Source organism: Chiloscyllium punctatum, chromosome 12 (genome assembly GCF_047496795.1).
Source record: "Chiloscyllium punctatum isolate Juve2018m chromosome 12, sChiPun1.3, whole genome shotgun sequence".
Lineage (NCBI taxonomy): Eukaryota > Metazoa > Chordata > Chondrichthyes > Orectolobiformes > Hemiscylliidae > Chiloscyllium > Chiloscyllium punctatum.
This window is the reverse complement of record NC_092750.1, coordinates 65,081,140-65,098,310: the sequence shown is the minus strand read 5'-3', so window position 1 is coordinate 65,098,310 and position 17,171 is coordinate 65,081,140. Positions and strand designations below refer to the sequence as shown.

Below are 17,171 nucleotides of genomic sequence, written 5' to 3'. Positions count from 1 at the left end.
GCATGTGGCGAAAATCTCTCTCAGATAAGGGAAGGTCAGACTTCCTCACTGCTTTGGGGAGTGTTGGGACCCTCATGTCAGAATGATTCAAAACTGGGGTACCAATGCAGGTGGAGATTTTTAATAAAACTTAAAGCATAGCATCAGCTCCTAACCCTGAAACCATATTTAAAGTGGCCTGATGCAGTATACAAGTAGAACTTAATTCTGTAATGTTTCAAAGTTATGTGTTTCCTTTTAAGCAGCAAGACTTATTTGCAATAAAACATTTGATTGTACAGTCTTTCAGCAGTCACCATAATCAAAAAGTACTCGACACTTTGCAAGGAGAGCTTGTTATTGTATATGTGTCGTGAAGTAGTGTTATTTAAAGTGGAGTGAGTGTGTGGGTGATTCAATCTGACATCTCAGGACATACACCAGGATACAGGAGTTACAGGTGCATAGCATTTGCACTGATGATCACTTAACACAACTGCAGTGCAATAAAACAGCACAAAGCCACAGCAAGACAGCTTTGTCAGATTGCAGCTCCTACTCACTCATTGAGATTGGTCTAAATTACTCTCCAATCCTTTCACTGGTGAAATTACAACTTATTCTTGCTATGCTGACGATGGTAAAATTATCTATCATTCCCACAGGCTTTATTTGTAAGCAAGGAAACTTTAACAAACTAAAAATGATCTTAAATTGTACAAAATTACATTTTATTTCCTGAAACTGGACAGACACTAGATAGAAAATGAGATTCAAGGTGGATTCCTTTGAAAACATCTATCGTTTTCCACAAAAGTAGTCACCAACTTTAAATTTAAATCACATCCCCACGCATCTTTTATTCTTATCTTCACATTGCAGATGTTTCATTCTGCACTTCAACAAAACACCCAAGTTACTGTTCATATAGTGCTGTAATTTGCCCAGTCGATTTTCAACTTGGCAATCAATATGCTGTTCCACTTACCTTTTAGGTTAAATGAAAGAATACAGGCTCAAAAGTTTGATTTAATTGTTCTCATTTTTCAAAATGCTCTTTTCTTCAATGTACAACAGAAACATACTAGCCAGATTTTGCAGGAACAAGGCATCTATTGACTTATCTCCTTCGTTTAACATTTCCCTCCACCTTTCATTAAAACAAGCTTCCTTTTCCCTGTACATTGCAGAAACTACAAGGCCAATATCCAGAACCTTGGTGAATCAATAAGATTGCATAATTGAGAAAGATGCAGATGAGTGACAGCAAGTGTAAAGTAGGGGGTCCAAGTAAGTATCAGAAGAGAAACAGTGATTTGATTAAGGGGAGAGAGAAGAAATAGTGGACAAGTAAAACAAGTTTTAGAAGGTTCCTTGGTATTATATTATATTATATTATAGGAACATTCAAAGTCATCTTAGATAGGCTACTTACGTTGCTAAATACTAGTCCTAACTTTCAGTGGAGGGGTTCATTGGTAATTAATGCCCAACAGCCACAATTTCTACTCCAACCTGCTTCAATTAGTACATGTTAGTTTAGGGGAGGCAATAGCCTGGTGGCATTATTGCTGAATTGGTAATCCAGAGACTCAACTTATGCTCTGGGAGCTGGATCAAACCCCACCACATCAGGGATGGAATTTGAATTCAAAAATCTGAAATCACTGACCACAAAACCATTATGGTTCAAAACCTCAAGTTCACTAATGTAATTTAGGGAAGGAAACCTGCATCTAGCCTACATATAACTCCAAAGGGGGAGGGGGAATTACAATACTATTAGGCAGAAAATTGGGTGCCTAAATTGAGAAGAAATGTTCTCAGGGAAATGCATATCAGAAATGTGAAAGTTGTTTAGGAAGCACTTGCTGATAGTCCTGGACAGGCTTGTCCCACTGAGGCAAGGAAGGGATGGTAGGTTGAAAGAACCGTGGATGACAAGGGATATGATACATCTAGCCAAGAGGAAAAAAGAAGCTTACTTAAGATTGAAAAGGCAAGGATCAGACAGAGCTCTGGGGGTTACGAGGTAGCTAGGAAGAAACTGAAGAATGGACTTAGGAGAGCTATTGGTAGGCATGACCAACGCACAGCCCTTGGTGAGAATGCCCTCCATCATGATGTGCTGCATGGTCACCGTGCTAAATGGAATAGATATTAAACAGATATAACTCAAGACTGGGCATCCATGAGGCACTATGGGCCATCAGCAGCATCAGATTATACTCAAACACAACTTGCAACCTTTATGATCCAGCAGGTCTCCCACTACACCATTACCATCAACCTTGATTCAATGAAAAGTGCAGGAGGCCATGCCAGGAGCAGCACCAGGCGTACCTAAAAATGAGATGTCAACCTGGTGAACTACAAGACAGGATGATTTGCATGCCAAACAGCATAAGCAGCAAATGACAAGACAGAGCAAAATGCTTCCACAACTAATGTATCAGATCTGAGCTCTGCAGTCCTGCCATAGTCATGAATGGTGGGGGACAATTAAACAACTCACGGGAGGAGTCAGTTTCACGAGTATCCCTACCCTCAAATGATGGGAGAGTCCAGCACATCAGTGCAAAAACTAAGGCTAAAAAATTTGCAATGATCTTCAGCCAGAAGCGAATGATCCATCTTGGCTTCCTCCAGTGGTTCCAAGCATCACAAATGCCAGTCTTCCGCCAAATCAATTTACCTCACGCGATACCAAAAAATGGTTGGAGGCACTGGATACGGCAAAGACTATGGGCCCTGAGAACAGTCCAGCAATTGGAATGAGGTTATGTGCTTCTGAACTTGCCATGCACCTAGCCAAGCTCTTCCAGTATAGTTACAATACTGGCATCTATCAGACAGAGTCAGACACTGCCCAGATATGCCCTGCCCACAAAACACAGGACAAATGCAACCCAAATAACACCAGTCAGTCTACTCTCGATCATCAGTAAAGTGATGGAAGATGTCATAGAGAGTGTTATCAAGCAACACTTGCTCAGTGATGTCTAAGTTAGGTTCTGCCAGGGCCATTGAATTCCTGACCTCATTACAGCCTTGGTTCAAAACATGGACAAAAGAGCTGAATTCCAGAGGTAAGGGGAGAGTGACAGCCTTTGACATTAAGGCTGCATTTGATAGAGTGTGGCATCAAGGAGCCCTAGCAAAACTAGAGTCAGTAGAAACCAAGGGAAAAATTCTCCACTAGTTGAAGTCACAAGGTAAGATGCTTGTGGTTGTCAGTCAGCTCAGCTCCAGGACATCTGTGCAGGAGTTCCTCAGGGTAGTGTCTTAGGCTCAACCAACTTCAGCTGCTTCATTAATGACCTTCCCTCCAACATAAGGTCAGAAGGGAGATGTTTGCTGTTGATTGCACAATGTTCAGTGCCATCAGCCACTCCTCCCATACTGAAGAGTTTTTGTTCATAGCCATCAAGACCTAAACAACATTCAGCTTTGGGTTGGTACATGGCAAGTAACGTTCACTTCACACAAGTGCCAGGTAATGACTGACCACAGCATATCTAATCATCTCTCACTGACATTCAAAAGGTTCACTATGGCTAAATCTCTCACTATCAACATGTTATAGGGGTGGGGGTGGGGTATCATTAACTAGACACTGAACTGGACCAGCCATATAAATACAGTGGCAACAAGGGGAGGCTGGGAATTTTATGGCAAATAATTCACCACCTACAATTATCATGTCACCAAAGTCGCTGAAAGCAGCTCCAACAAGGTTGAAGAATATTGACACCAGCCCACTGGATCAGCAAACCATCCACCAATCTAAATATTTACTCTCTCCATTACCTTCATACAGTGGTAGCAGTGCGTACCTCTGACAGGGATGAGGAGGATGCAAAGATGCTTCAAGGGGATTTAGACAGACCAACTGAGTGGGAAATAGAATGGCAGATGGAATACAATGCAGATAAGTTCACTTTAGTAGGAGGAACAAATGGGCAGAGTATTCTTTAAATGAGGAAAGGTTGAAAAGTATTAATGTGCAAAGGGTCCTCTATGTCCTTGTTCACAAGTCACTGAAAACAAGCAAACTGATGCAGAATGCCATTTGGATCCTGCTGGTGTGCTCTCACCTTTATTCTATACAATTGAAATGAGTCCTCTTTGCTCCTGTACTAAAAGCCTTTTGTGACAAAAACCTAATACAATATTTGGGTACCAGATGGGATGTTACACCAATCTCCCAGTTTTCAGTTGGGAGAAAGTGAGGACTGCAGATGCTGGGGATCAGAGCTTAACAATGTGTTGCTGGAAAAGCGCAGTAGGTCAGGCAGCATCAAAGGAGAAGGAGAATCGACGTTTCGGGCATAAGCCCTTCTTCAGGATTCGTGAAGAAGGGCTTATGCCCGAAACGTCGATTCTCCTTCTCCTTTGATGCTGTCTGACCTGCTGCGCTTTTCCAGCAACACATTTTTCAGTCCTAGTTTTCAGTGACTTGTGAACAAGGACACAGGGCCTTTTGAACATCAGCTCTTTCTGATCACTCATTTAAAAAATGCTCTGCCTCTTTATTCCTCCTATTAATGTGGGTAACCTCACACTTGTCCATATTATATTCATCTGCTATGTCAAAATGGTAGGGGCTATGGGTTTGGAAGGTATCAGCTAAGGGTGTCTGCTGAGTTTCTGAGAGCATCTTGTTGACAGCATTGGTGGAGTGAGTGAGTGAATGTTTGTGGATGGGGTGCTAATCAAGCAGCTGCTTTGTGCTGGGTGATGTCAAGCTTCCAGAATGTTAATAGGCAACTGGGGAGCATTCTATCACATTCCTGATTTAGAGTCAGAGTACCACAGCGTCGAGACAGCCCTTTGGTTCAAACTGGTCCATGCCGACCAAACTGTCCATCAATACTAACCCAATTTCCCTGCATTTGGCCCATATCCTTCTAAACCTTTCTTATTCATGTATTTGTCCAAATGTTGTTAATGTGCCTGCCTCAACCACTTCCACAGGCACCTCATTCCACATTCCTATCATCCTCTGTGTAAAATGATTATCCCCCCCCCCCTCAGGTTCCCTTTTATTCTTTCCCCTCTTACCTTCAATTGATGTCCTCTACTCCTCGATTCCCCAACCCTGGGAAAAAGACTGAGTGCATCACCCTATCCATGCCTTTTATGATTTTATACTCTTTTTGAAGAAACCCCCTCAGTTTCGTACACTCTAAAGAAAAAAGTCCTAGCTTGTCCAACCTCTCCTCATAATTCAGTCCCTTGAGTCCTGGCAATATCTTTGTAAATTTAATAACATACTCCCTATAACAAGGTGACTAAAACTGAACACAATGCTCCAAGTGCAGCCTCACCGTCGCATACAACTGCAACATAACTTCTCAACTTCTATACTCATTGCCCTGACTGATGGAGGCCAGTGTGCCAAAAGTCTTCTTCACTGCCCTGTCTAGCTGCAACTCCACTTTCAGAGAACCATGCATCTAAACTCCAAGGTCCCTCTGTTCCACTACACTCCTCAAGGCCCCATCATTCATCATGAAACTCCTACCTTGATTTGACTTTCCAAAATGCAAGACCTCACACTTATCTATATCAAACTCCAATCGCAATTTGTGCCTTGTAGATGGTGGACAGGTTTTGGAGAGTCAGGAGCTGAGTTACTCACTGGAGGAATTCTAACTTCTGACCTGCACTTGCAGCCACAGTATTTATATGGCTAGTCCAGTTCAGTTTCTAGTCAATAATAATCCTCAGGACGTTAATGATTTGGAGGAGGATGGGGGATTTAGTGATGATATTGCCATTGAATGTCAAAGGACTATGGTTAGATTCTCTGATGCTGAAGGTAGTCACTACCTGGCACTTATGTGGCCCAAATATTGCTTGCTATGTGTCAGCCCAAGCCTGGATATTGCTGATTATGAACAAGGATTGCTTTAGTATCTGAGATTGCTCAGTGAACGTACCCACTTCTGACCTTATGACACAGCGTCACTGATGAAGCAGTTAAAGATGGTTGGACCTAGTACACCATATTGTCTGGAATTCCTACAGCAAAACTGAACAACTCCATCACGCAGAGCAGTGGTTCAAGATGTTGCATCACTACCTTCTCAAGAGTAACTAGGAATGAGCAGTAATGCCAGACTTGCCAGCAATGCTCACATCCTGAAGAATGCCAACAGGAAGTCTGGAAACATTAATTTATCAAGCTTACCATCATTCATCTCACTTCCATTTCTAGCATTTATTCAAGGAACAGACATTATAAAGTCAGACACTTATCTCAAATGACCAAATGTGAAGAGAGTTTGGAAGAATAATGCACCCAATAGTCATTGAGCAAAACCAAAACTTCACAAGACAAAGCTATTCAAAGGTCCCTCAGGAGATTCAGACAAATAACGTACAATCTTTAATAAGTAAATGCTGGTGTTCGCAGGAAACACATTAGTGCCACATACATCCAGGAAAATAAATTAATGTTAGGCAGCAACTAATGAGATGAGCCTGAAGCTGCAATTACTTTCATTCAGCAAAGCCTAATGCTTCAGTGACGAATACAAACAGGCAAACACAGTGAGCTAATGGAAGTTATAACCTGTCACTAAGGTGCTGATCTGTAGAGAATTGCTGCCATGTCCATTCCCAATTGGACTAAAGTATGACGAGCACAAAAACAAACAAAACCTCCTGCACTCCTTACAGGGGACTGGGCCCCTTTTAAAGAGTTCTGGAACATAAGAATTGTTCTCATTGACGAAGCTCACTTAGCCACCTTATCACCAGATCAGTAAATCTGTTCTTCAAAAAATACACCTAAATATTTATTGCACCATATATACTAGCTACTTCAATATTTTTTCCCCAAATAGGTTTGCTCCCTAAATCTATTCCTCTTTAGTTTGTGCTCTTTTGCCCACAAATGTAATAGTTAATAGGAGGACACCCTTCAACAAAGTCTGGTCTAAGCTTATGGGAAGAAGGGCTCTTTGGACACAAGTGCTAGAACCCATGGAATTAGATGCCAGCTGGAAACACCTCCTCCAGGAGGTTGAATAATGAGTAATTTTCACAAATTTTCTGCATTTTAAAATCATTTTATTTAGTTTTTAATAATTTCCTTCCTGCCAAATACTGACAGTGTTTCAATCTGCAGAGTTTATTGGGAATATATTTTCAAGTTCTGCTCTTTTCAGCTCTCCAGGCAGGGCTGAGTCACACCAAAAAGTGTTTTCTTCTCATCAGCTCTGCTGCAAGGTACCAAATATCCCAATGGCTCACACTCGCTACGTCATGTAGCACAAACAGAAGGTCCCGGGACCTTGCTAATGACGTTTTTCAGTCAGGGCAGCTATGGAGTGCTACAAGTGGAATTGGTGTCCAGGGCTGGAAGCACACTGGGAGTCAGTCCAAGATTTCCAATCCTGACCAACTATTCAGGGATTTCTTCTTGAAAGCGGGTGCTGACTTTTATACTCAAATCCTCTGTCAACACTCACTGCCTAGGCTGCCCACACAAAGAATGGCCTCTCAGGTATAAGTCACTGTTCTGCACACTTACTTTTTGAGGGGCAGTGGTAGACCAGTAAAGGTAATATCTTCACCAATGGAGAACCCTCCCAACTGACTGAAAGATGAGCTTTTCATAGCCTTAATGTGGTTTAAGTTTCAGCTCAAATCCCACAGGTGATGATCCAGTATGCTTTTAAGTCCTGCAAAATGCAGCTTCCCGCCAACTTGATAAGCAAAGTTGTGTTCAAACAATAGAAAAAGAATAGTTGGATGAAAAGAGACCCACAAGTTGTAAGGTGACAAGGGTCAACAGGGACACGGAAGAGGAGAAAGGTTACTTTTCAAAACGTGGCCATTGGAAAAAGGGAAGTGCAACTTTAGCAAATGACAAAGTCATTCAGTACAGTGCTTAACTCTGCCATGCTGCGTCAACTCAATGCTATTACAATTACAGAGCTTTTTCTTGAGGTTTTTCTGTGCCTGAATGCTGAAAAATAAACAAATGTTTTTATTCACAGCTTCCATCTCATCTGAGGCGGCTTCAGGGCAATCCACATATAACAACCTGTTCTGAAAAATCTGCTCACATCTTGAAAGCTGGTGATAAAACCCACCAGATTCTGAGACAATCCACAATACCCTAAAACAGTCAACAACATTCTAACTAACACACACCATCGTAATGTGCTTTACTCCCAACATATATGAGTAATTTAAAATGTTCATGCATCAAAGTCTTTGTGGCACAATGGCTCAGTGGTTAGCACTGCTGCCTCACAGCACCAGTGTCCCAGGTTAGATACCGGCCTCGGGCGACTGTCTGTGTGGAGTTTGCACATTCTCCCCCATGTCTGCGTGGGTTTCCTCCAGGTGCTCTGGTTTTCTCCTGCAGTCCAAAGATGTGCAGGTTAGGTGAGTTGGCCACGTTAGGTGCATTAGGGAAATGGGTCTGGGTGGGTTACTCTTCAGAGGGTCGGTGTGGACTTGTTGGGCCAAAGACCTGTTTCCACACTGTAGGGTAAATCCAACCAGTTTTTACCTGGGCCAAGAAAGATTTGTTGAAATCCAGACAAACAGATGAACACACTGGGATGAAAACACTATCTCATTCATTATCAGTAGAGAAGGCATCTAAATAATCACATTCAAATGCAGTAGTGATGGAGTATTGCACTGTCAGTAGCATTGCCTTGCAGATGAAATGCTAAACCAGGCTTTGTGACCTCCTCAGACAGACTTACAAAATTCAAAGGCGTTATTTCAATGAACAGGAAGCTTTCCCCACTGTCCTTGCCAATACTAAACCTTTGACCAACAAAACCAGTTAATTTTTTTAAAAAATCCAAAACTAATTAAATGAAAATAAGGATGGAGGTGATGTGTTGTTTCGGCATGTTGTGGGAGCTGGAGGACACCATTATGGTTCCCAGTGACCATGTCTGTAGTAAAATGCTGATTGCTAGAGTTTGAGCTTCAAACATTGCAATGTATCAGGGAGAAGGAGAGTTATTGAGACGCTGTGTTTCAGGAAACAGTCACACCCCTTGAACTAACTAACTCAAATTCAGCCAGTGGTCAGGGTTAGGAGGGTATGGCTGAGTGAGACAGGTACAGGGATCCAGGAGGCAGATTTACAGGAGCATCAGCCTCTCTCCTTGTTCAACAGGTTCAAGAGTTTGGCTCCCTGTGCGGACAGGAATGGGGACTGCAGGGAGGATGAGTCAAATGACTGCAGCACCTTGGTACGGAGGAGCCACTCAAGTGAGGGGACAGAAGAGAACAGTTGTTGTAATTGGGAATAGTATAGTTAGAGGCATAGACACTGTTCTCTGTGACCAGGATCAAGAGTCCCGATGGTTGTGGTGCCTGCCTGGTGCACGGGTTCGGGATATCTCCCTGAGCTGCAGAAGAACTTGGAGTGGGAGGGTAAAGATTCAGTGGTCATGGTCCATGTAGGTACCAATGACATAGATACAACCAGGACAGGGGTTGTATGGAGGGAGTATGAACAACTACAAGCTCAATTAAAAAGCAGAACTAAAAATGAAATAATCTCTGAATTACTACCTGAGCCACGAGCTAATTGACACAAGATGAATAAGACTAAGCAGGTAAATGCATGGCTCAAAGATTGGTGTGGGAGAAGTGGGTTTGAATTCATGGGACATTGGCACCAGCACTGGGGAAAAAGGGACCTGTTCTGATGGGATTGTCTTCATCTGAACCATGCTGGGACCAAAGTCCAAGCGAATCGCATAACTAGGGCTGCAGACAGAGCTTTACACTAAATGGGGACGCGCTTCGATTATCGGGGAAATTAGCAAACCCAAGTTATAGGAGAAGGTAAGAGTGCAGAACGCAGGAGAGGTCATTAGAATCTCGAGCACAAAAACAAATAGGACAGAGTGTATGGAAAGGTTTCGCAACTAAATTTCAAGCACACTGAATAAACAAATGACAACGAGAAGAGGGACGGTTAATACAGGACTGAAGGTGTTATATCTGAATGCACACAGTATAGGGAATAAGGTAAACGAGCTTGTGATACTGATCGAAATTGGGAGATATGACTTGGTGGGCAACATGGAGACGTGGCTGCAAAGGGATCAGGATTGGGAGCTGAATATTCAAGGATATATATCCTATCAAAAAGATAGGCAGGTGATCAGAGGGGGTGGGGTTACCTTATCAGTAAGAAATGAAATTAAATCAATAGTAAAAAACAAAGTAGGGTCAGATGATACAGAATCTGTGTGGTAGAATTGAGGAACTGCAAAGGTAAGAATTGGAGTTATGTACAGGCCTCCAAACAGTAGTCTGGAGCTGGGCCGCAAGATACACCAGGAGATAGAAAAGATGTGGAGGAAAGGCAAAATTACAGTGATCATGGGAGATTTCAATATGTAGGTGGACTGGGAAAATCAGGTTGGTAATGGATGGGAAGAAAAGGAATTTGTGGAATGTCTATGAGATGGCTTTTTGGAGCAGCTTGTGGTGAAACCAACTAGGGAGCAGGCAATACTGGATTTATTGTTGTACAATAAGGCAGACTTATTAAGGGAGCTTAAGGTGAAGGAGCCCTTAGGAGGCAGTGTTCATAATATGATTGATATTTACTCTGCAATTTGAGAGAGAGAAGATAGAATCAGAGGTAATGTATTACAGTTGAATAAAGGCAACCACATGAGGCATGAGGGAGAAGCTGGGGAGACTTGACTAGGAGAGGAGCCTAGCAGGAAAGACAGTGGAACGGCAATGGCAGGAGTTTCTGGGAGTAATTCTGGAGACACAGCAGAGATTCATCCCGAGGGAAAAACAGCATGGTACAGGGAGGATGAGGCAACCATGGCTGACTAGGGAAAGTCAGGGACATCATAAAAGCAAAAGAGAAAGCATTTAATGTGGCGAAGGGCAGTGGGAAACCAGAGGATTAGGAAGCTTACAAAGACCAACAGAGCTGTAAATGCATTGCTGGAAAAGCGCAGCAGGTCAGACAGCATCCAAGGAGCAGGAGAATCGACGTTTCAGGCATGAGCCCTTCTTCAGGATTCTCCTGCTCCTTGGATGCTGCCTGACGATTCTCCTGCTCCTTGGATGCTGTCTGACCTGCTGCGCTTTTCCAGCAACACATTTTCAGCTCTGATCTCCAGCATCTGCAGTCCTCACTTTCTCCTCAAAGACCAACAGAGGGCAACAAAAAAAAAAGGAGGGAGAAGATTAAATAAGAGGGTGAGCTGGCCAGTAATATAAAGGAAGATTGTGAGAGTTTCAAGAGAGGCAAAAGTGGACTTTGGGCCACTGGAAAATGACGCTGGAGAGATAGTAGTGGGGAACAAGAAAATGGCTGAGGAACTGAATAATTACTTCATGTCTGTCTTCATGGTGAAAGACACAAGTAATATCCCAAAAATTCAACAGAGTGAGGGGGCAGAGCTGAATATGGTGGCCATTACCAAGGAGAAGGTGCTAGAGAAACTGAATAGCCTGCAGATGGATAAATATTCCTGGACCAGATGGATTACACGCCAGGGTCTAAGGGAGATAGCTGAAGAGATAGCAGAGCCGGTTAATGGTGATCTTTCAGGAATTGCTAGAATCAGGAGGGGCCGAGACAATTGGAAAATTGCTAACATGACAACTGTTTAAAAAGGGAGCACAGCAAAAACAGAAAATTACAGACCGAACAGCCTAACCTCGGTCATGGGTAAGATCCTGGAATCCATTGTGAAGGTTGAGATTTCTGAATACTTGAGAGTTGTGGCGAAATAGGACAAAGTCTGCATGGCTTCATCAAGGGGAGATCATGCCTGACAAATCTTTGCAAATTCTTTAAGGAAGTAATGAGTAGTTTAGACCAAGGAGTGCCAATGGATGTTAGCTACCTGGACTTCAAGAAGGCCTTTGACAGGAAGCTACTGAGTAAAATAAGGCCCATGGTGTCAGAGACTAGGTTCTAGCATGGATAGAAGATTGACTGTCTGGCAGAAAGCAGAGAGTCCTTCTCAGGATGGAAGCCAGTGACAAGTGGTGCTCCGCAAAGTTGTGTTAGGACCACAACTTTTCACTTTATAATTGAGAAGGATGAAGAAACTGAGGGCATTCTGGCTAAGTTTGCAGGTGATATAAAGATAGGTAGAGGGACAGGTAGCATTAAGGAGGCAGGGAGGCTGCAGAAAGATTTGGACAGGTCAGAAGAGTGGGCAAAGAAGTGGCAGATGGAGTACAATGTGGGAAATGTGAAGTTATGCGCTTTGGTAAGAAGAATAGAGGCATGGATTATTTTCTAAATGGGGAGAAAATCCAGAAATATGAAGTGCAAAGAGACTTGGGAGTTCTAGTCCAGGATTCTCTCAAGGTAAACTTGCAGGTTGAGTCAGTAGTTAGGACAGCAAATGCAATGATGGCATTTATTTTGAGAGGACCTGAATATAAAAACAGGGATGCATTTCTGAGGCTCTATACGACTCTGGTCAGACCACATTTTCAGTATTGTGTGCAGTTTTCGGCCCCATATCCCAGGAAGGATGTACTGGCCTGAAGCATGTTCAGAGAAGGTTCACGAGAATGGTCCCAGGAATGAAAAGCTTAACATTTGAGGAACGCTTGAAGACTCTGGGTTTTTATTCGATGGAGTTTAGAAGGATGAAGTGGGGATCTAATTGAAACTTACAGAATACTAAATATTCATGTTGGAAAGATATTTTCATTGGTAGGAAAGACTAGGACCCGAGGGCATAGCCTTAGAGTAAGAGGAAGAACTTTTCGAATGGAAATAAGGAGAAATTTCTTCAGCCAGAGAGTTGTGAATCTAGGGAATTCATTGCCACAGAAGGATGTGGAAGGCCAGGTCATTGAGTATATTTAAGACTGAGATTTATACAGTCTTCAGAATCAAGGGGATCAAGGATTACAGGGAGAAAGGGGTTGAGAAATTTATCAGCCATGATTGAATGGCAGGGCAGACTCGATGGGCTGAACGGCTTAATTTCTGCTCCTATATCTTATGACCAAAACTGATAATCATATCATCGTCAAAATTACATTGTTGTTTGTGGGATCTTGCTTTGTACAAATTGCGTGCTGCTTCTCTGACATTACAACAGTGATTACATTTCAATAAGGTTGCAAAGCATTTTAGGATATTCCGACGTAATGGAAAGTTATAAATAAATCCAAGGTTTTTCCTTCTTTCCTTCAACAAGTCTGAAATTGTTCAACTTCAGTCTCCAGTGGTACTTTGGACTCAGTCAAATTAGTTTCTAGTTTTCGCAGTTGTGCATCTCACATTTCCAGAAAATGAATAAAGAACTAACTAGCATATCTCCTGGACCAGTCCAGACTCAGAATGTTCTCCAAGTGCTCTATAGCCAATGAAACATAATTTGATGTGGTATCACTGTTGTAATTTATGAAGTAGTATTCAAGCCAATTTATACACAGCAAGGTCAAACAAACCACAATTAGATGAATGTCTAGATAATCTGTTTTTAGGTGTTGGATAATTACTGGTCAGGACCCCGGAGAGAATCTAACAACAGTTGCTTGTTGCTGTTATTGGGAATTTGTTGTGAATAAATCAGCTACTACATTTCCAACATTACAAAATGAGAACACACCCTGGGATTCTGATAAGTGCTTACTTATTCATTCTCCCACTTTGTCCCCGTAATCCTTGATCTCCTTGATACCTACCTCAGGAGTTGTTCTGGTCATGGGTGAGAATCAGAGACACTCTGTTCTTCAGCACTAGCACCAAGTACAGTGGTAGTGTCCCTGCCTCTGTACCAAGATACCCAGGTTCAAGTCCCATGTGTTACAGGACAGGTGTAATAACATGTCTGAACAGGTTGGTTAGAAAATGTCTGTGGTAAAGCTGGCATTTAATCTTTTTAATATCCTTGGAACCATTTTTCCAATAATGGATTGCTTCCAGAACCTCTCAAAACAGAAAATGAGGCTATTCAGCCCACCATGCTGATGTTGGCTCTATGAATTTTCCATTTAGCTCCATGCCTCTTCTCTTTTCCCATACGTCTACATATGATCCCTCTATAGTCAAATTCTCCTCTGGAGGTGACTACTTAATCTGTTTCTCCCACTGTTTTAGGCATTACATTTCAGACCATCACTTGTAGCTTTATAAGAACATTTCATAATTCCAATTCACTTAAATCTTTGTTCACTGTATTCACTTACCCAACCACCAGTTGAAATCGGTCATTCTTATCAAAACCCTTCACAATATTGAATAGCCCTATTAAAACTGCCCAGGATCTTCTCTACATTAAGGAGAGTAAATCAAGTTTGTCTAGTTTCTCCATTGAAGCCAAGTTCCTCATAATGCTAACATTCTAGTAAATCTTCTCTATATTCTCTCCAAGGATGCAACAAGGTTGACATTACAGTGAATCATGCCAAAGAACTTTTGACTCTCCAAAGTATGAGTAAAACAATCAGGCACTTACGATATTCTTTGTGGACCTCATCAATTTCTTCTTCTGACTGGTCCTTTGTGAATTTCATCATCTAACAAAAATAACTGAAATGTTTTATTTTGCTTCTCTAGAAAGGGTAAATTTAGAAACTTAAAAACGCACTGAACCAGACTCACATTTTCACTTGCTTTACTTTCAAGCTGAGCTTGGGTCTTCTCGTTCCTTTCGATTTCTCTCGCGATCTCAGAGGCTGTTTGAAAAACACAATTGAAAGGATTATAGGTATGAACTAACCAGAAATGATGCAGGACATGAATGACTGGGGGTGTGAAAGTTGTGCACATATATCCACCTGGAACATGCCTTTCAGTCAAAGGTCTACAAATCAAGCAACTGCACAAAATCCAAATTATGATATCCTAAGTGGAATTGGATCACATGCTTATACAGATTTATATAGAAACACTGGACAGAACCCTAGGGCAGGATTTGTTAAGATACAAAGTCAACTAACTGGCTCTTGAGAAGGCACAAGACAAGAATTTATTGCCATAGGTTTTAGCTGTGACCAAAGCTACTTCAATCAAATGATGCAGCTTTGCGTTAGGAGTCATTGGCTTGAAAGATGCATTGTCAGTATTGTCACCTGGATCATTTGGCATACTGGAATCAATTCACTTAAGGAAAAAAAAAGACATTTACGTCAGAAATATCTTAATGTTGTCCATTATGCCTCTTGTCCGATTCATTATCACCACTTCAAATTGCTCCCATTACAATCAAACCTTGAGTCTGGTGCTAGGCAGCTCTAAATGCTCTCCATGCACAGCTGCAGAAAAACATTTATAAATGTAGACCAGAAAACTTTTGTATACTCCAGGATGGTGTTGAATTAAAATTCACTCACCATTATTGTTTTAGAAAAACCCAAGTAACAGCACTCTTTTCCTTGAAGGAAGGGAATAAACATGGCACACAATTCCTTTACAATCTTGGTCACCTTCCCCTCATTAAAAATATCCCGATTCTAGCTAGGTCAATGAAGGCAAGAATGAAGAAGCAACTCTTGGGCTCCTCCTGGTGGCACTGACAGTCACCAAGGATGTGACTACTCACTTTACCAATCTGGATCTCTAACTGGAACACTGCACTCAAGGATGTGTGTACATTGAATAAATCAGAAAGCTCTACAATATACATCTATATTGAACTCAAAAGGCACACTCTTTTGGAGAGTGAAAAACATTCTTCCCACAAACTCTGCTGTTTTGATTCAATTTTTTAAGAATAAAAACATACATATAATGCTCGACAGGGCAAGTACTCAGTCCCAGAAACGTTATGTGTGAACCTTTCCACGGACAGAATGTTTAATGCAATTTGCAGTATTTTATCTCCTTTCCATGACTCTAAACACCTGATTTACAAGTAATAACTGTAATATTAATAGATGAAAGTTTTCATTTAATCACGAATTGTGCACTACCAATTTTCTCAACCTTCTCTCCTGTCTGTGGGTAACCCATATTGAGTGGTTAATACAGAAAGCATCCCTATCACACCTGACCAGTCCAACACTCAAGGACATACAGCTTACAAGGGTTTTCTGGACAGTAATTTGTACATACAAGCGTCACCTTTAAACTCAGGCCACGTCAGGCTACTTTTATAATCACCGCCCATTCTAACATGAACTCTATATGGCTAGGGTCTATGGTCGGGGGCAAACGAACATTATTCTATCACTAACAAAAACATTGTTCAAGGCTGCTCAATTGAACAGAGAACTTTACTCAAAGAGGTGAAGGTGATTTATTGCCTGGAAGAATTAAGCTTTATTTTTCCAGGGGAATAAAGGTCACAAAATGTCATTAGGATTTAAATAATTACAGAGGGTGATTGATTGCTAACATCCAATGCTCAAAGCATAATCCAGTTTGAAAAGCAATGATTCACAAAGGAGTTCAGAAGGAAATAGGAGAGGGGACAGAAAACTAATAACACATACAGCCTTTGATTTGACTCGCTTTTTTTTAAGGTTGGAAGGGACTAGTTATAAGATTTTGAGCTGAGTGACAGAACCAAGCAAACCACACGTCACCAATGTTTGTAATTAAGCACAAATTAGTTGTGTCAATTTGTAATTTATTTTATTCACGAGTAGGACATGGGTGTCACAGGCTGGGCCAACATTTATTGTCCATCCTTAGTTGCCATTGAGAAGATGATAGTGAGATGCGATCTTGAATTACTGCAGCCCATGTGCTGTAAGTATAAAAACAGAAAACAAAATCTATTAAGAGCAAAGAAACATAAAGCCATGTAAAATATTCCAGGTGCAGACCCTTTGTTCGGACACAAGTCCATCTCTCGCTGATACCCACTGGCTCATTGATGGAGTGACCCTTTCATTCAAAGAACTCATCCTTGTATTCAAGGCCTCACTCTATTTGAAAGTTCTACAAAATCTGCTATGTGCGATTAAATTCCTAAACTTACATCAGAATATTTTAAATTCCCTCTTCTTGTACATGAAGATAAAGCAGAACAAAATTGTCTACTGCCTATTAACTTTTACTGTGACATGACTGGAACTCAGCTGCTTAAGCTGTGCAGCTATGGGGCTGCAAAAAATAAACCATGTCCAAGAAATGTTACCTTTAAGATGCACGTCAGCATGCATACATGTGTGTGGAGTCATGAATCAGTCATAAAGGGACTGCACAGTACAAAAGAGGCAGCTTTGCATGACAAACTGAGGAA

At 41.6% G+C, this 17,171-nt stretch overlaps 1 protein-coding gene across 1 annotated transcript in view; it reads right to left on the bottom strand.

The window, feature by feature from the left end:
- The window catches only part of rad18 (RAD18 E3 ubiquitin protein ligase), a 306,334-nt gene that overhangs the window by 129,467 nt on the left and 159,696 nt on the right, over positions 1-17,171 (bottom strand). The window contains exons 8-9 of the mRNA XM_072582676.1: positions 14,585-14,658; positions 14,439-14,499 (exon numbers count right to left, since the gene is read on the bottom strand). Coding sequence (XP_072438777.1) covers positions 14,439-14,499; positions 14,585-14,658 — 135 coding nt within the window. The remainder of the gene's footprint in view (positions 1-14,438; positions 14,500-14,584; positions 14,659-17,171) is intronic.